Below are 20,494 nucleotides of genomic sequence, written 5' to 3'. Positions count from 1 at the left end.
AAAAAGGTTTTTAATTTATAAGGGGAGGTCACACCCAGAGGGATCACCAAAACAAAAGGTTGAGAACCACTGCCTTACATGTAGTGGGTGGACACACAGGGGAAAATCACTGAGCTAACCTAAATCTCCCTTGCTGTAATTTAAGCCCATTACTTCTTGTCCTGTCCTCAGTGGATAAGGAGAAAAAATTATCCCCCCTCCCCCTCCCACACACTTTACAGCAACCTTTTATGTACTTGAAGACTTATCACGTTGCCTCTCAGTCGTCTCTTTTCTAGACTAAACCAACCCAATTTTTTCAATCTTTCCTCATAGGTCATAGTTTCTAGATCTTTAATCGTTTTTGTTGCTCTCCTCTGGACTTGCCCCAATCTATCCACATCTTTCCTGAAGTGTGGTTTCCTGAAGTTTCCAGAACTGGACCCAGTACATCTACTGAGGCCTTATCAGTAGAGTGAAATAATTATTTCTCATGTCTTGCTTACAACATTCTTGCTAATACATCCCAGAATGCTGTTTGCTTTTTTGCAGCAGTATTACATTGTTGACTCATATTTAGATCCTTTTCTGGGGTACTCCTTTGTAGGCAGTCATTTCCCATTTTGTAATTGTACAATTGATTATTCCTTCCTATGTGTAGCACTTCGCATTTGTCATTACTGAATTTCATCCTATTTATTTCAAACCAATTCTCCAGTTTGTAATGAATAGTATTTATGCAAAATATTACTACATTTCTGTATAATACTTTGCGCTTCTTTAGCGCTTTCCAAGGATCTCAAAGCACCTTTTTGAACAGTGAACTTAACTTCATACACAGCCTGTAAAGTAGGCAATGTCATTATTATTCCCATTTTACAGATGGCGATGCAGACACAGAGAGATTAAATAATTTGCCCAAGACCAAACAGGAAATTTGTGGCAGCTAAACCATACTTTCATGTCAGTGTCCTAGTGTATATAGACATTTAAAAAGTTTCTGTTGCCTTAAGAGATATTTTGAGTTCTACAACTATTTCTCATCTGAAATATAGGGAATCTCTCTCAAAATGCAGAATTTTTCAAAATGGAATAAACTGTGTGTGTGATTACAACTGAAGACATGCTCTACAATTTACGTTACCAACCATTTCTGTAGAATTTTCTAATCCTTTCTATTGAAACTGTCTCAAAATTCCAGACCTAGTATATTCATGCCAATATTTATAAAATATAATACACTCTTTGACATTTACCTCCACATGCCACTGTTTCCCCATAGCATTCACCACTCGTCCTTCAATTGGTCTCCTACATGCACCACAAATGGGGACACCCATTTTATCATGGCATGGTAAACAATATAATTCTCCCTTCAACTCACGAGCATCAGCAGTAAGTTCCTTCCTGTTCAAAAATTAATGAATCAAACATGAACACACAGAATCTGAGAATACAGAGAATGATTTTAGTTAATGGGACGTTTTGAAGGCATGACTTTATTGTTATGAATTTATTTCAAAAGTTTTATTTACACTCCATTATGCGATTTGTATACTAGTGTTCAAAATAGCCTGGTTCAGTGGATTTTATCTTGAAGATTGAATGTTTGCATTGTATAATGCATGAAGTTTTTTACTTTCTCTAAATATCTGATTTACAATAGTTTCATCATTTTCTTACATGCCATTGACAATGAACACAAAATCATTTGTAAGATCTAGGGCTTGTCTTCACTATGGGCTAAATCGGTGCTACTACGATCGATACAGCGGCATTGATTTAGCGAGTCTGGTAAAGACGCGGATACATTGATGGGAGAGTGCCTCTCGCCAACATAGCATGGTGTAGACACCGCTGTAAATCGATCTAAGCTACCTTGATTTCAGCTACGTAACTTACGTAACTTAGATTGACTAACCTCGTTAGTGTAGACAAGGTCCTAGATACACTGGGCTAACTTCTGTTCTCAGTGACACTAGTATAATCCACTATAGTCATATGATTTCCTCCGGATTAACATAAGTATAACTGATACTGGAATTTAGTGCTCTAGGGCCAAGTCAATCATGCATGCCTTTATAGGGTTCAGGGATAAAGAAAAATATGCACCTATATGTGACAGTCATGTATATTCTTACTATCTCAGAATCTCTGTACGCTACTTTGTTTTAACCACTAAATTGGATGATCTGAATCCAATCTGAATAATTATGTTATTAAGAACAGTTAAATGACATTGTCAGAATTAAGCTTTAAAATGGACTACAGGTTGAACCTCTCTAGTCCAGCACCCTACAAACCTGACCGGTGCCAAACCAGAGAATTTGCTGAACCACGGGAGGTCCATATTGTAGCGAGTGGGTCTCTTTTTATTTTTATCTTGCCGAGGTGAATAATGGAACAACGCTTGCAATGCTGCCTAGCCAAGACTTACCAGCTCCCTTCATAACAAAGTGTTAGTATTGTTACACAATATTACTGTATTGGCACAAGTAAATAAAGCATAAAAAACATAAAATAAAATCATGCTGGGTCATGGATGTTGCCGGACCAGAGAGTGCCGGACTAGAGAGGTTCAACCTGTATAATCAATGGTGGTCTCATTTGGTTGCTCTTGCTTTAGGATTACAGATTCTTTTTAAACTGATCTTTGCTGTAGCACTAAATATCTAAAGTGAAAACTTCCCTACTACCAAATTACTGGATGGTCAGCTACAAACTAGTGCACCTGTGTTATCTCCCATAATACCTCCAATCCAGCATCTCTGTTCAGGACATGGAAATTGGGGGGAAATCTGTGTTTACCCACTGCTAATATCCATGCAAGCTTTAGTCCCTCCAGGGGATGGGAAATTGCCTTTTCCAGCTGCTGCAGAGGCCACTTTGAAAATCCAGATTCTCTGCAGAGCTGTTTGAAGCAGAAATACTCTCTCCTCAGAATTGCCCCAAGAGCTATAGTGTTTCTGCTGTATAGTGTTGACACAGCTGCCATTGCAGCCTGTAAAAATTGGGGAAGTGGCTCAGTCCTGAAGACAAGGACCAGCTGCCACAGTTGAAGACACATTGTTTCAAAGAAAAAGGAGGGAAGAATTTACAATTTCCTTTTAAAAACCAGGAGGCAGAGGAATAAGTTAAGCAGCAAAAGATGGAAGCAAGGGGGGGGGGGGGGGGGGAAGGGGCTGCACTTTTTATTTTTTTTAAAAAAGTGAAGAAAAATAGAAAAGTCACTGGGATTTCTTAGTTTATCATTAAGATTACTGCTAAGTAGCAGTTCATTCAGCCTACGGTTTGGGGCATTTTGACTTTTTTATTCCTTCAGGCCACAGTGCTTATAATCTTAAATCCTAGTTAATATTATGTGCCACACAAACTTGAGTGTCTGTTAATCAGATCACTGATAAGTCTGATAACATTTCAAGTGAACCAGAACCTACCACTGTTCCAGTGGTTTATTACCCTCACTGTTACAAATGGTTCGATTATTTTAAAGGATTGCATGGGGTGAGGTTCTGTCCAGTCTCACATCTTCTATCACCATCTCAATCTCAATCTCTTTCCAAATGAAATTCTCATCTTTCATCTTAATTCCTCTTCACTTCATCCTCTATCTCTTTTGTCACTTGTAACTGGACTATCCTCCAAGGAATGCAACCTTAGTATCATCTTCAACTCCTCTCTCCTGTTCTCCCCTGCATCCAATCTCTCAGTAGGTCACTTCTGAAACCCTCATCTGTGCCCAGAGCTAGAATTGGGGGTACACACAGTGATACTACAACCTCTCCCAAGATACCATCTTGTTCTACAGAACCTCAGCTTTCATTTAAGCTTGTCTGAGAGAGGACTGCACCCCAGATTTCTGTAATCTATGAGCCCAGAGCTAATGGCGGACTCAAACCTCCATACATGGTCTAGCTATTAGAGGGGACAAAGAATCACACTCTGATAACATGGATTACATCAATACAGCTGACTTTAAATTTAAACAGACAAAACAAATGAAAATCAGCATTTTCTTAAAGTTTTTTTCTTCTATAAAATACAATTACCCGCAGTTGGCACAGTTGAAATGATCAGGATGATAGGGATCATTCTTGAATATAAGCGGTTGTTCATCAATAATGGCATGGCACTTCTGGCAGATGTATTTTCCCAGACCCCTAGCTTTCTCCCGGTTGTGACAAGGACGGCAAAGATGCCTAAAAACAGAGAAAAAAGAAAAACAGTAACAGTAATAAATACTTTTTGGAATCTTACCACACAATAAAAACACAAACAAAATCTATTAGGATCTCAATTCAATCTGTTACTTGAATAGCAGTACCCTTAAGGGAAACCCAAGCTCAAGAGAAGGGAAAAAATAGTCAATTTACTTCCATCCAGCCCAGGGGCTCATTCTTCTGTTCTCTTGCATTTAATGTACGTGTAAAAGTAAAAAAGGAATTAGAATTTTCTATAGATTTTTGTTTCCAAGTGTTTTACTCTGTGAATCTCAGAAGTTTAGATGGGAAGCTAAATGCTCACTTAGGCCCTGATTCTGCAAATACTTATGCATGAACGTCACTTTTACCATGTGAAGTCACATGCTTAAAGTTAAGCATGTATCTGTTTGCAAGATAGTGGCCATAGGGCTGTAGTACCTTTACTCACATTGAAAAATATTTTACTCTAGGAACAGTCCCACTGAAGTTAAGGGGACTAACTCCAGGAGTAAGGTGCTGCTAATAAGTCAGAGTAAGCCCACAATGGCCTCGAAAGAGCTTGCAAATGAGAGGAACATTTTTACGTATGAACCAAACTACTACTTTTTCCAGGCTCCCTAATATAAAATCATCTCAGTCAGGTAAAATCCACACACAAAAAAGGATTAAAAACAGAAAATAAAAAGCACTGACTGTAGCAATGCACTTTATTCTAGAGAGGTGCCATCAGAATTCCAAAGTGGTGCAAGGTAGGTGTGTGCACTTTTATCTAAATTTTTAGTACCTCAGCACCACTGGTTGTGATGCATGAATTGCTGGAATCACATTAGAAAAAATCTGATATTTCATGTGAAAGACTTAATGGAGTACATTTATCTACTTCTGGTACACTACTTTCAAAATGTTCTCCCTCTATCATATCTCAAAGCACGACTGCCACTGAGTGATATAAGGTAACAGATATACCCAGAAGATGACCCTGATGGAAAGTCTGAAGGTATAGTGGAACATTCGTTAAATGCTTTTGTAAGTATTAAAAAAAAAAATCATTATTTAATGTTTACATTTCATTTTTGAGCTGTATTCTCTGCAGATGAGAGACTTGCTTGAACCCTGCCCCATAAAGGTACCTTACATGTAAACAGAGATACTTCAGGTTTCAGATGGTAGCCATGTTAGTCTGTAGCAGCAAAAACAATGAGCAGTCCTTGTGGCATCTTTGAGACTAACAAATTTATTTGGGCATAAGCTTTCATGGGCTAAAACCCACTTCATCAGATGCATGGAGTGAAAAATACAGTAAAAGGAATACATATTCTAGCACATGAAAAGATGGGAGTTGCCTTACAAAGTGGGGGGGAGGGAGTCAGTGCTAACGAGCCAATTCAATTAAGGTGGAAGTGGCCTATTCTCAATAGTTGACAAGAAGGGGTGAATACCAAGGGAGGGAAAATTACTTTTGTAGTGCTAATGAGGACAATGCAATCAAGGTGGCCCATTTCCAACAGTTGACAAGAAGTTGTCACTTCAACCTTAACTGAATTGTATTTTTCACTCCGTGCATCTGATGAAGTGGGTTTTAGCCCACAAAAGCTTATGCCCAAATAAATTTATTAGTCTCTAAGGAGCCACAAGGACTCCTCGTTTTTTTGAGAGATACTTCAGTTACTCCTTTAACTGTGTTTTATTAAAAAGGTTACCTCATGTCAGCTAAAGATTTTTAGAAGCCTTAATAAACTGTAAACCCCAACATCACCACTTTGCTTACGATCAATACAGAAGGGGGTGAAGATCTACCTGCCAGCGTTCTTGACAAATCCAATATCTGCCAGTACTTGTTGGCAGAGGTCACAACAGAAGCATTCTGGATGCCAGCTATTATTCATAGCTTTAATAACACGACCAATAATGAATTCACCTGTAGGTAAATAAAATATCTGGATGTTAAAAAATAAAATAAAGTTGTTTTAAATACCAAAGTGATTTAAGTAACACTGTATCAGACAAAGTAAAATAAACCAAAAACTCCCAGCTTGTGGGTTCAGGTATATGGTTCCTGGGGCTCTGGTTCTCAACCTTATTCTTGGTTACAAATCCAAAGCAAATTTCCTTACTAACAAAGCACTTCCCCTTCTAGCTAACACTTTATTTACTCACCCTCCTTCATACACTTCATTTTCTGTAGATCTGTGTTTTTCTTTTACCATCCCTCACCTTTTCCAGTCATCTGATCTCTTATGCTGTTTTGGTATTCATGCAGTTCTTTATTCTGCATGACTTTTTCCTAATTACTTTCTCCTTTCTGCTTTGAGTAAACCAGCAGATTAGCAGGATTTTTGTTTTTATTTATACTCTAGTAGTTCCCAAAAGGCTCTAGGCACTTTACAAATGCAGAGAAAGACTCAGTCCCAGCTCTGAAGAGCATACCATCTACTGAAGGATGGGGGAATGGGATACAACACAAATCAGGTGATGATAGATGCAATTTTTGCTGGCCAAGCAAAATGAGGCTTCACACTCAACTTGATGTCATTTCTCTATTGATCTGTCTAACATGGTAACTTTTGAAGACCATATCCAATTTTGCTGACACTCAGAAAAACTGGAAAAAAGAAAGTTACTTATATTTAGTAACTGGAGGTTCTTCAAGATGTGTGGTCTCTATCTGTAGTCCACTGTGGGGTATGCATGTGCTCCTTGTGCCCAGAGCTGGAAAATTTTGAAAGCAGTGTCTGTAGGTCTTCACGTGCACCCAGGCTCACCTTCTGCCTCCAACCGAGGAGCTCAAGGGCAGGACCACCTCTCCAGTTCCTTCTCCACGGCAAATCAGAGAAGATCTAAAGCAGAGGGGAAGGAGGGCAGGTAGTGGAATATAGATAGGGACCACACATCTCAAAGAACCTCCAGTTACTATAAGGTAAGTAACTTTCTGTTCTGAGCGCTGGTTCCTATGTGTATTCCACTGTGGGTAATTGACAAGTACTCAAATAGGAGAGTGAGAGGTTGTAGATGGCAGAGCCGAACAAAGGACTGCTGTTCCAAAAGATGCATCAGCAGAGGAGTCCCGAACCACGGCATAGTACAATAATACTACAATAATTGTACCACACGTCTAATAAACGTGTGGACTGAGCGCCATATACCTGCCTTACAACTATCAAGTAGAGGCACCTACTGAAAAGAAGCCATAGATGTTGCTTGCGTTCTTGCAGAATGAACTCTTACCCCATGAGGAGGGGGAAGATTTGCTCTGATATCAGTTGTCTAAGTACAGGCCAACATCCAATTTGAGATTCTTTGAGAGAATATAACCTGATCCTTGGCCCTGTCCATTAGGGGGGGCATAGAAGAGGTGAGCAGGGGTGGGGAGCACTGCGGCAGCTCCCACCCCTGCCCTGAGGCACAGGGGTGAGAACGAATTTTTCGGCATTTATGCTAACCCCCAGAGAGGAGAGGAGTTGTAGCAACTGTCACAGTAGACGTCTGGCCCTCTTTGCGTGACCTGGTGACAAGGAGCCACTCATCGAGGTAGGGGAAGATGGTGAAATCACGGCATCTGCTATGACAGAAAACACCTTGGTAAAGACCCTGGGGAAGGTAGCAATGCTGAAAGGGAGTACTCTGTAATGCAAGTGAGTGGAGGTGACTATGAATCTGAGAAAGCACTGGCGAGTGGGGTGGCTGTCCATGTGAAAGTAGGCATCCTTCATGTCAAGAGCGGTAAACCACTTGTCTTTTTCCAGAGATTGAACTATAAATGCCAACATGACCATGCAAATAAAGCAGCTGAGATGGCGGTGGCTGAGAATAGGTCTCCAACTGCCTTTCTTTCTGGAAACTGGGAAATATGTCAAGTAAAAATCCCTTATTTGGTACTGAAGAGGAACCTGCTTTATTGCTCTTCGCTGTCAGAGAGATTCCACCTCTTGTTTGAGAATGTTCTCGTGAAAGTGGTCTCCGAGAGGGAGGAGGGAAAGGGGGTTTAGGAGAACAAATTCTATTCTATAGCCAGAATGGATAATGCTGAGCACCCATTTGTTCATTGTTATTGCACTCCAGGTGTTGAAAAGGAGTACTAGATGACCCCCCGAAAGAGTGTGTTGGCAGTCAGGACATGTTGGACTCAGTGGTTTACAGCTCCCATCTAAAATAATGTTTCAACAAGGGCTGGGATTGGAATGAGGAATCTGCTGCAGAAAGATGAAGCAGGTCTTTTGAACTGTCTGCTCTTAGGGGTTGCTCATAAGGTCTCAGGTGGAAGAACTGTTGAGCCATCAATCTAAACTTGTATTACTGAAGGTGGAATTTTCTCTTCAGGGTACGTGCATATATTCCTAAGGAGCAGAGGATGCCCCTGGAGTCCTTTAAAGTGTGTAAGGACTCATCCATCCTCTGATTAAACAGACGAGTCTCACCGAAGGAAAGATCCTCTGTGGTGTACTGGACTTCCCTGGGATGCGCTAAAGTATGGAACCATGACTCCCTGTGCATCACAATGACAGTAGCCATTGCCCTGAAAGATGTATCAGGTCTATCTACTGCTGACTGGAGAGTGGTCATGGCAATGAGCCTGGAAATGAGCTATGTCCTGCTATGGGAGACTGTCAAAGTCTGCAAATTTTGAATAGTTCAGGGAGACGTACTTACCCAGTAGTGGTTGGTAGTTGGCTATCCTGAACTGGAGACTAGAAGAAGAAAAGATCTTCCTTCCCAATAAGTTGAAACACTTGTTGTCCTTTTAAGTCAGGGTCGATCTGGGGTGTTGCAGCCTACATTTCTCTGCAGTGGCTTGGACCACTACAGAATTGGTCCTGTGGCACCTTTGAGACTAACAAAAGTACTGGGAGCATAAGCTTTTGTGGGTAAGATGTACTTGCATCTGAAGAAGTGAGGTTCTTACCCACGAAAGCTTATGCTCCCAGTACTTTTGTTAGTCTCAAAGGTGCCACAGGACCCTCTGTTGCTTTTTACAGATTCAGACTAACACGGCTACCCCTCTGATACAGAATTGGGAGCAGGGTGAGAGAACAGAAATTTCGCATAGTACCATTTCTCTGCCCTCTTAGGGGTAGAGGTGCAGGTAGCTTGGGTATGCCAGACTACTCTAGCTGACTCCAGGCTTTGTTAACCAAGAGCACTATTCTACTGGAGCTGGAGGACTGAAGGATGTCCAGGAGCTTGTGTTTAAGATCCTGAGCCTCCTCAAGAGGAATCTTCAGCTCCCGTGCAATTCTGCAAAGGAGTTCCTGGAACAGCTTATAGTCTTTGGGGAGCAGGGTGGGGCAGGATGGAGACATCAGAGTCAGCACCTCATCTGGCAATAAAAACACCAATCTTATCAGATCCACCAGAACCACCGGATCTGGAGCATACTCTTCCGCAGCAGGATCTGAGGACAGCTCCTGTTGTCTCCTCAAAGAGAAGGAAAGGGGTGACTCCCTAGCAGACTGGGCCAACTACAAGAGTATGGCCAATAGGATGGATTGAACAGGGGATTGAGGTGGTCCCCATGGCATGGGGTACCAACAGTTCTGAGGTGGATGAGGAGGCAGGGGTTGGTCCCAAGCTGGGGCAAGTCTTCTGACTGGGAAGGTGTGTCTTGGAGGAAGAAGGCATAGTGGGTCAGTGTGATTCAGAATCTCCCGATGAGAAGAAAGCCAATTCCAGTTCCAACGGTGGTACCGACAGTGCCACTGGAGGGAAATCACAGCCTGAAGATGGAATAGGAGACAGATTCCTCCCAAAGCCAGCTCCTCTGGTGGAGTTATAACCTTTCTCAAAACAGGGGGAGCCGATGGAGTGAGAGACTCCGGGTCTGGCAGAGCAAAGCTGTCCTCAGAAGTGTAGGTCTTGGTTCTTCCTGGAGAGAGAGATGTCCTGTCCACCCAAACCCCGAGAGCTGCAATAGAGACAGTCTGTGCCAAAGCCACTGAAGGCAGAGATGGTACCATGAGTAACTGATGCTCTTGGCAACTCGTATTTGTCAGTGCTGGCAGATCCCGGGATTTGTGCTTGGGAAGTACTGGAGGGCCCAGTATATCATGCCTCTGAGACTTAGGACATACTAAGTTCTCTTGGGCTGAGCTAGTGGTCAGTTTAGGCAGGACTGAATTAAACTTTTTCGAAGTGGATTTGGAGGAAGACTCAGACTCATGCTTATGCTCCCTTCTTCCCTGACAAGATCCTGACAAGGGATTTTGGGGGTAAACTTCTTTGCTCCTGAGTTGGACCGCATGGCAGGGGGTGTGCTCCTTGCTATATCAGTTCAATGTACAGGGAGGGGTACCTGGCCTGGGTCCAATTGCAGCTTTGTGGCCTTTTCTATTAGATGCTTCCTGCGTACGGCTGGGGAACAAACAGCAGATACTGCACCTTACTGTGATGGGGGCTTCCCTGAAGCAGTATAAGCACTGTTGGTGGTCATCACTGACTGAAAAGGATTGCAGGCAGGAAGCAGAAATTTTGAAGCCCGAAGTCCTGGGCATAGTCCAGTACCCAAATGGGGGTATTGGCATGGGGGCATGCTCCCCAGGTCAGGGAAGACTAACTATAAAACGCTAAAACTGTCAGATAAAAACTAGAATATAAAAAAGCTGTTTACAGATATCTAAATATATTTTCACAGATAAAGAAGCTAGCGCTTCGGATACTGAAGGATCCAATCTGGACCAAGAGGCAGTGAGAACGAACTGGAGAGGCAATTGGTCAGCCCCACCCTTTATTTCCTAAGTGGGAGGCACAAGGTGAGCCAGGATGCATAAGTGGACCAACAGATGCTGCTTTCACAATTCTCTGGTTCTGGATGCATGGAGTGCATGCAAACCCACAGTGGAATACAGACAGGGACCAGCACTCGAAGAAGAAGCCTGAGTTGCACACAATGCCCATACAGTGCTCCAGGCAGAGAAGCGTTGTGAGATTAGAGGTAACTCAGCCAGTCATTACTCGCTCTGTCCATTGCATTTTCATACTTCAATCCGGGGCTTAAATTCAGCCGGAGCCATCCAGAGTGGAGCTCCAGTAAATATTTTAAAACCTGCAGAAGCCCCGGTGTGCCCTGTGGGGCAGAGCCACGCATCCTGCGGGGCAGAAGCCCCATGCCCCAGTGCCTCCCGTGGGGCTGAAGTTCAAGGCTCCAGGAAATACTGGGAAGGAATTTAAGCCCTGCTTCAATTCCATTGGTGAAATGAATCAGCAAATGGAACTGTTGGTCAGGACTGAGGTGCTTTGCTAGACTGCTGGGGGCGTGAAGGTTTAGGACCGGAAGAGTGGGGGCTCCTTCAGATCAGTAGCTATACTGGGTGAATAGGAGTGAGTTTCGAGAGTTGCACTGTGGTTCCGTCCACACGGTGCCTAGCTCAGGCAAGATCATTTACCTTTGCCCAGTCACAAGTGTTTTAGTTCATCTAAACGGTATCCATTTGATATCCGGCAGAGAGATTTGTCAAGGGGAGAGATGACCAAGAAGGCAGCAGAATTAGGGCAGGGGGACAGCACACCAGGCACTTGTGGGGAGAATGGAGGAATGCACTGAGCCCCTCATCTGTGCAATGTGCTTGGCCTACAGAAACACTGAACTCCATCGTCCGTCTAGTTAGTCATATGTTTGTGTTTTTGTTTGAGTTATACACACTAAACTCCTTCCCGCATCTTCCCTCCACCATTGAACCCACTATGCCCACAGTAATCCCTAGCTTTAGATCTAGTGTCCATAAGCCCCTCTCTGCCAGCATTCAACCTCTTCCCTTCATACAAATAAGCAGTTCACACATAAGATAAATAAGTGAAATAAGTAGCTTCCTGTGGATGTCAAGGAAACAATGGGGCTTCAGGAGAGATTTAAATGAGGGGAGGGGAGTGACTTTTCAGACCAGTTCAGGAAAGGCATTCCATGCACAGGACAGTGTTGAAGAAAGCTGAAAAATGATTATGGGAGGAGCAGGTAATAAGGGTGTGATGTGTCATTCCATATTCTTTATGAAAATATGCTTGATATGAATATGACATAACTGAGATATACTTTATGCAAGATGGCTCGTGAGATATCATTGGAAAGGTTATATTTACTGAATGTGATTATCCTATTTATATGCATGTATCATTTCTGTATCTGAAATTAGGAATATTGACTATGCATTTGTATTTCAACTAGGCTACTTTGGGTGACGCCCACTGCCAACACTTCAGGTACAACAATGGAAAAGCCAGACAGGGCGGATGGCCCATCAACAAGAACAATGGACTGTAAAAAAGCTTAGTCTTCCTGTGAACATGTGGGTCAGCCTGTGAAGAATGGCTACAGGGGCCCCACAGAATCAGGCGGTCTTGTCACCTGATACTAAAACATTACCTGGGACTTCTTTGTCACTTTCCACTGTAAAGGAAGAGGTGGTCAAACTAGGAAACAAAGGACTCCCACCTTATGCAAATCCTATTTAAGGGTAGGGAGTGAGGTAATCTGGGTCCTCAGTTCTCCCCTGCTACTCCACCCAAGATGACTGCTGGGAACAACTAAGACTGAACTGGGGGAAAGAACCCAGGCTGGAAGGGCTTCTGGCCTGTGAAGAAGATTATTAGAACCGTATTTAGGGTGACAACTTACATGTAACAAGTTTCTTTAGTGTATTAAGCTTAGTTTGCGTGCTGTTTTATTTTCTTAGTAATCTGCCCTGTTCTGTCTGCTACCTCCTTAACTACTTAAAATACACCTGTTATAGTGGTTTATAATATAACCCAGTTTATATGATTTGTAACTGGAGGGTGCGAGAAGTTGTGTACACCCTCCTCCACAGTGAGAGAAGAGGCGAATTTCATATAATTTTGGGTTTGTACTCCGCCGGGGGGGGGGGGGGGAGAAGGGACATCTGGGTGCTGTGGCAAGTCCCCTAAGCTGAGCCTTCCCAGAGCGGATCTCTGGCTCTCTGTGCAGCTGGGTGTGGCCCTGCCTGTGTGCTTGGCTGGTAAAGGGGAGGTAAAGGGGACTCAGGCTGGCAGAATAGTCTGACTCAGTGGTGCCCCAACACACCAGGTGCTATCCCAGGGGTTCAACCTGTCACAAAAGGTATTTTCATTGAAATGGAGATGAAACAAATGCACTGGGTGAGTCAGTGCTACGTAAGGCCTTAGAAGTGGCTTGAAGCTTAAAAGGGTTGAATTTGATGCAGTAGAGAAGGGGGACCCAGTGTTTTCATGAGATTGGCAAGGAAGATTATCTTACTTTGTACAGATTGGAGCAGGACAATGTAGGTCTTGAGAAGACAAATTATGAAGTGGTTACAGTAATTGAAACAGGAGCTGATGGGAGCTTGTCTGAAAGTTTTAGCTGCACGAGAACTTTTTTTCTTTTTTGTTACATCATATCAAAAGCTCATGAAGGCCTTAAAGTGTTAACTGAATCAAATGCTAAATCACTAATCATCTGAATTAATTCATCCATCTTTTAAGCCCTACTGCCTGCTTCTCTTTATTTGAATAAATCCTTTGGTTATTTCCAAAATGTTCTGAAGTCTATTTCACTCTGGATTATCATGTGCCCAATTGCATGAGGCTGCATACCTACCATCACAGGGAATGTTCACAAGAATTACATTCTTTACAAGGTTATATGTTGAATTTACACTGGATGATCAGTATGAAATACTACCCCTGCAATAAAACTTACCACACTGATGACAGCAAGGGGCAAAAAGCATCTGAAAATCATGTTCACAATACTTCCTTCCTTCGAACTATAAACAGGAAACAAATTGGAAGTTAGAGGAATAAAAAGTGTACTTCACATTTCACAACAGTAATATACATACCATCACAATACTGTATTATTCCCAGATGCAATTAAATTGTAAAAGATGACTCGGCTATAACAAAGATGAGACCTTACTGTAACAGGGTGCTGGCCAAAAGGCACTGACTCAGTCTCCGTTAGCTCTAAGCTTGGTAGCTCAGCTCCCAGTAAGGGGAAGAGATTGGAGCTGACAGGCTGTGGCTGATTAAAGCCCTAAAGGAGAGACACCTGTGAGCTTGATGGGGGAGGCCTATAAAACTAGCAGGAAGGAAGTAGGAGGAGAGGAACAGGAAAGTGAGGACCTGTTGCTCCCAGCTAGCTGTAAGAGCAAGCTGTTCCCCAAGGGACTACCTGCCTGATAGCGAACTGTATATATGTGGTGGTGGGAAAATACAAGGAAATAAAAGGTCACTGGTGTTTGAAAGAGTAGTCTCCCGCTCTAAGGATCAGAGAATTTTTATCTTTGTGAATCATTATAGAGCAGGGTGAGTCACACTGAACTGTCTAGCAGGGTGGCGGTTTTATGATGCAGATTGCTCTCCGCTATCAACATGAGATCCCAAGCTTAGTTCTCATGCTGAACTTCACTGGGGTCACTAGGAATGAAAAGCCAGTGTTCTACAGTGAATTGTCCAATCTGTCTGATGTTAGCACAAATCAAATGTGCCAGACAGTCTGTAATGACATACAAAGTAATGCTATAAAACAGATTACATATAAGAGTTGGAAAGGATTTGGACATGAACATATGAGAGTATGAAATCTGAACGCTTCCTGTTTTGTGTTATTGAGTGATACAATGGAGCTCTATCTATACACGTTAACTCTGTTTGGGAATCAGTGCCACTGCACGCAAATCTATGTAGGCTGAACTGGTTTTCCTTCTCTTTTGATTGTGTCAAACAGGCATATTGTTTGTTTTAATCTATTTTTAGCTCACTTCTGCGGTACCCTGTGGCTGATTCTACTGTTTACCTAGCAGCGAAAACCCTCAATCCCTGGTAACTAATCCCACAATACACATTTTTAAGACATATACAGGAGTTCCAAGAATCAAAAGTTTCCAGGTAGAAAATCTTATCTCAAAATAATCACTAACTAGCTGCAAATCTCCAGGTCTTTAATAATTTACTAAAAAGATATACAGTAAAAAGTCTTCCTTCAAGGACCCTCTCCTTAAGACTGTTTCTGCTAAACACCACCCATACTGAGAGAGGCCTCCAGGTACTACTCTAATATAAATAATAATTAAGTTTGTAATGTTAATTGCAGCAGCATCCTCTGGCCCTGCCACAGGCTGCTAAATATTTAAAAAACAAAAAACAAAAAAAACAACCCACACCTCAGAAGCAAAACTCTCCAATGCTTGTGCCTGATTTAGCAAAATCATAAATTGTTATCCAAGCAACACTCATAATCTTCTTAAAATGCAGGCCCTCCTCCTTGAGCACCTACGAGGGATTTTTTTCTACTTCCTCTGCAGGGGATCAGAACTTCCCTATGTCCTTTCCTCACAACTCCGCCCCATCTGTACTAGCCCCATGTCCTACAGGAGCAGACATGAAAAGGAGCCATGTGAGAAAATAGTTTTTCTGATTATAGTGTTACCACACTAAAGGGAAGAGTAATGACTGACGTAACAGGCATTACTAAGCATGTGTCAGAGTAGCAGCCGTGTTAGTCTGTATCCGCAAAAAGAACAGGAGTACTTGTGGAACCTTAGAGACTAACAAATTTATTAGAGCATAAGCTTTCGTGGACTACTTGTGGAACCTTAGAGACTAACAAATTTATTAGAGCATAAGCTTTCGTGGACTATGAAAGTTTATGCTCTAATAAATTTGTTAGTCTCTAAGGTTCCACAAGTACTCCTGTTCTTTAAGCATGTGTGTTCATGTTCATTTGAACTTACTGAATAAAGACTGGGAGTGGTTGGGTCATTAGAAAACCTAAACTTAATTTCCCCAATACTAATTTCTCCCTACTCACATCTTCTTGTCAACTGTCTGTAATGGGCCTCTCTCTTACCACTTCAAAAGTTATTTTTCCTCCCTTGGTATCCTGCTGTTAATTGATTTATCTCATTAGACTGACCTCACACTTGGTAAAGCAACCCCCATCTTTTCATGTATTTCTACCTGCTCCTGTATTTTTCACTTTATGCATCTGATGAAGTGGGTTTTAGCCCACGAAAGCTTATGCCCAGATAAATTTGTTAGTCTCTAAGGTGCCACAAGGACTCCTCATTATTTTTGCTGATACAGACTAACACGGCTACCACTCTCAATTCTGCAGATTGATATCAGTGTTTTAGGGTTATGTTTCATTGTCCTTTGGTTACATTGGCACCAAAACTCTTAGTATAGGTTGATTGTTATGATGTTATTAGTACATGGCTATGCATTGATACATGCTATAATACTCCTTGCAGTGTGTATACAGAACATACTGTTGTCAGATTATGGTATAAAACTGGAGGTGCACTGGAACTGCAAAGTGTAGATCAGAATCCAAAGCAAAAAATGTCTGGATCTGGGGTTTCCATTTGGACTAATTTTTATTCAGATTAGTTAGATCAGGAAAATTGCTAAGCTGATGGAAAACAAGTGTATCAAGTACTCCTGTGGGAATTCTGTGCCAAAAAATTAAAAATTCTACAAATTGTATTTGTCAAAACAACACTATATAATCACACCAGTTTCAATTATTTTGATAATTTATTTCAAAATACTTGTCAGCAAGTATGTCTGTAACAAGATAGACACACACAAAAATTCCCCCAGGAGTGGAGAGCTAAAGAAACCCCTATAACAACCCAGTTCTTGTTTCTCTGCCCCCTCCTCCCCAGAGCTCAGCCGGGAGGGCAGAGACTCACAACCCTCTCCCCCAGAGCCCACCCATGCCCCTCCCTCCCCTAAGCCAGACACTCACACCCCCTAACCCCTCAGAGCCCAGCCATGCCCACCCCCACCCCAGATGATGTATTCTTGGAATCTGGATTGGGTAAGAATCTTTGCTCCTGTACAGCTCCTGCTGTAATCTTACAGAAAATGTGAATAAACCTGGGGAAAATGCTTTGGAAGGCCTTTTTTGTACAGGATTTTTTGCATTGGTAGCGCTAACCAATACTGCAACACCGGTGTAAACATCCAGTTGTAAGAGTGCTACATTGGTGTAGTACAGGGTGTGCACCAGTGTGTCTCATCCTGGATTCAAGCCAGGGTGAGCTGCACCCACACACACCAGTGAAATGCATCCACCTACACTGGTTTGCCCAGGCGTAGCTGTATCAGTACATGCAGTGCCTAAGAATCTATCTCCTGAGCATATAAATGTATTGATAAGCATCCTGGTGACAAGTTGAGAAAACTGCAGTCTGAGGCCAAGAGAGGCAGAGGTGGGAGACTTCTCAACTGTTAGTAATTGGAGACATTCCACGAGAACATTCATAATCATAAAAATGTAGGTCTAGAAGGGACCTCAATAGACCATCTAGTCCAGTCCCCTGCACTGAGACAGGACTAAGTATCATCTGGACACCTGACAGGTGTTTGTCTAACCTGTTCTTAAAAACCTCCAATGATGAAGATTCCAAAACCCCCCTTGGTAATTTGCTCCAGTACTTAACTACCCTGACAGTTAGGAAGTTTTTCCTAATATCAAACCTAAATTTCCCTTGCTGCAATTTAAGCCCATTAATACTTGTTCTGTCCTCAGCAGATAAGGAGAACAATTTATCACCCTCCTCTTTATAAGAACCTTTTACATACTTGAAGACTGTTATCCTGTTCCCTCTCAGTCTTCTCTTCTCCATTCTAAACCAACCCATTTCTTTCAATCTTTCCTAGACCTTTAATCATTTTTTGTTGCTTTCTTCTGAACTTTCTCCAATTTTGCCACATCTTTTCTGAAGTGTGGAGTCCAGAACTGGACCTAGTACTCCAGGTGAGGCCTTATCAGTGCTGAGTAGAGTGGAAGAATTACTTCTTGTGTCATGCTTACAACATTCCTGCTAATACATCCCAGAATGATGTTCACTTTTTTTGCAACAGCATTGCACTGTTGATTCATATTTAGTTTATAATCCATTATAACCCCCAGAGCCATTTCTTATCTAGGCAGTCATTTCCCATTTTGTAGTTCTACAGTTGATTATTCCTTCTTAAGTGGAGTACTTTACATTTGTCCTTTTATTTCAGATCATTTCTCCAGTTTGTCCAGATCATTTTGAATTCTAATCCTCTCCTCCAAGCTCTGGAGGATAGAGGTAGCACTTGCAACCCCTCCCAGCTTGGTATCGTCCGCAAATTTTGTAAGTGTACTCTCTAGGCCATTATCCAAATCACTTATGAAGACACTGAATAGAACCAGATCCAGGACAGATCCCTAAGGAATCCTACTCGATATGCTCTTCCAGCTTGACTGTAAACCTTTGATAACTACTCTCTGATGATGGTTTTCCAACTAGTTGGGGACCCACCTCACAATAGGTTTGTCTAGGCTATATATCCCTAATTTTCTTATGAGAAGGTCATGTGAGACAGTATCAAAAGTCTTACTAAAGTTGAGATCTATCACCTCTACTGCCTCCCCCGATCCGCAAGGCTTGTTACCCTATCAAAGAAGCATATTAGGTTGGTTTGACATGATTCATTCTTGACAAATCCATGTTGGCTGTCACTTATCACCTTATCGTCTAGTTCCTTACAAACTGATTGATTGATTATTTGCTACATTATCTTTCCAGGCACCAAAGTTAAGATAACTGGTCTGTAATTCCCTGGGATGTCCTTATTCTTCTTTTTATAGATAGGTACTATATTCGCCCTTCCCCAGTCCTCTGGGATTTTTCCCATCCTTCACAAATCCTCAAGGATAATCGCTAATGGCTCAGAGATCTCTTCATCCAGTTCTGTAAGTTTTCTGGAAAGTATTTCATTAGGCCCTGCTGACTTGAAGACATCTAAGTTGTCTAAGGGCTTGTCTACACTTAAAATGCTGCAGTGTTCAGCACAGACACTACCTACGCCAATGGGAGGGATTGTTCTGTTAGCATAGGTAATCCGCCCCCCTGAGAGGCAGTAGCTAGGAAGGAAGAATTCTTCTATCAACCTAGCGCTGTCTATTCAGGGACTTAGGTCAGCTTAACTATGCTGCTCAGATGTGGATTTTTCACACCCCTGACTGACAGTTACACTGACCTAATTTTCTAGTGTAGACCAGGATTTGTTGTTTCCTTATTTTAGCCTCAGATCCTACCCTATTTACCCTGATGTTCACTAAGGCTATGTCTACACTACACAGCTTTTAGTGACATGGCTGTCTTGCCACAGTCATGCCGCTAAAAGTCGTGCAGTGTAGCTGCTGTTTGTCAGCAAAAATATTCTACCCCCAACGAGCAGCGTTTGCGTTCTCAGCAGGAGAGCGCTCCTGCTGACAACACGCTGTTCACGCTGGTGCTTGTTGCAGCAAAACTTTTGTCGGGGGGCAGGGGAGGGAGTGGGGTTTAACACCTCTGAAAGACAAGTTTTGTCGTTCAATTGCCAGTATAGACATAGCCTATGTTAGACATCTGATCGCCACTAACCTTACTGGTGAAAACTGGAGGGGAAAAAAGGCATTTAAAACTTTGGCCATTGCTGTGTTTTCTTTTATTGTCTTTCCCTCCTCATTGAGTACTGGGCCTACTCAGTCCTTGGTCTTTCTCTTGATTATAATGTATTTGTAAAATGTTCCCCTTACCTTTTCTGTCCCTCACTAATTTAATCTCATTTTGTGCCTTGGCCTTTCTAATTTTGTCCCTACATGCTTGTGTTTTTTTTTTATATTCATCCTTTGTAATTTCATCTGGCTTCCACTTTTTGAATGACTCTTTATTCCACTCTCCTGAACTCTGTTTCCCCGTTTAGTTAAACATCAATGCAGAAAATGAGCAAAAACTAATGCAAAGCCCCCAGCAATATCACCATAGGTGAGAGACAAACCAGTTCACAAAAATAAAATGTCCCATTTCTCAAACTGAATTTTTTTGAAAGATGGGGTAATTCAGATAAGAGGTAGATGAGGGAGGAACAATCCATTCCTTCACCTTCTCCAATCACTTTCATTGCTTTGATGTGGCAAAACATCTTGGGAGAGGCAAGGCGTTTTACAGGGGACAGCTATGAATGGCTGGCTGTGCTTTTCCTGCCACAGAGCTGTGCAGCCCCTCTTCGTGGGGGAGGTCAGTGAAGACAGGGTGGATGGTGGGGCAGAAAGGAGAATAGGGGAAGTACAGGGACATTCCCAATGTTTGGAATCTCTTTCCTGGGATTCCCCAGGTCCTAAAATCCGAACATTAAGGGGTGGGCAAGCAACCCCACTAGCACTCTGCAGGCAATGGAGAGGTGTGGGATGGGCGACAGGCAGCATCCTGCAGAGTGTGGATTTTCCTAGCAGGCAGAATATTACAGCTCAAACACCGTTGAGCCAACTCAGAGACAGTAATAGGGACAGGGTCCAAAGGCCATCAAGAGAGATCCACTGTGGG

The 20,494-nt window shown here is 42.4% G+C and overlaps 1 protein-coding gene across 7 annotated transcripts in view; it reads right to left on the bottom strand.

Annotated features, from left to right (window-relative positions):
• The window catches only part of LIMS1 (LIM zinc finger domain containing 1), a 127,687-nt gene that overhangs the window by 15,777 nt on the left and 91,416 nt on the right, over window positions 1-20,494 (bottom strand). For all 7 annotated transcript variants that reach the window (XM_034758074.1, XM_034758072.1, XM_034758073.1 and 4 more), the window contains 4 exons: window positions 13,843-13,909; window positions 5,979-6,099; window positions 4,029-4,178; window positions 1,236-1,386 (listed from right to left, as the gene is read on the bottom strand). In XM_034758074.1, coding sequence (XP_034613965.1) covers window positions 1,236-1,386; window positions 4,029-4,178; window positions 5,979-6,099; window positions 13,843-13,909 — 489 coding nt within the window. The remainder of the gene's footprint in view (window positions 1-1,235; window positions 1,387-4,028; window positions 4,179-5,978; window positions 6,100-13,842; window positions 13,910-20,494) is intronic.

The sequence above is a fragment of the Trachemys scripta genome, chromosome 1, assembly GCF_013100865.1.
Source record: "Trachemys scripta elegans isolate TJP31775 chromosome 1, CAS_Tse_1.0, whole genome shotgun sequence".
Taxonomy (NCBI): domain Eukaryota; kingdom Metazoa; phylum Chordata; order Testudines; family Emydidae; genus Trachemys; species Trachemys scripta.
The sequence above is the reverse complement of the archived record's forward strand: the minus strand, read 5'-3'. Positions and strand labels throughout refer to the sequence as shown.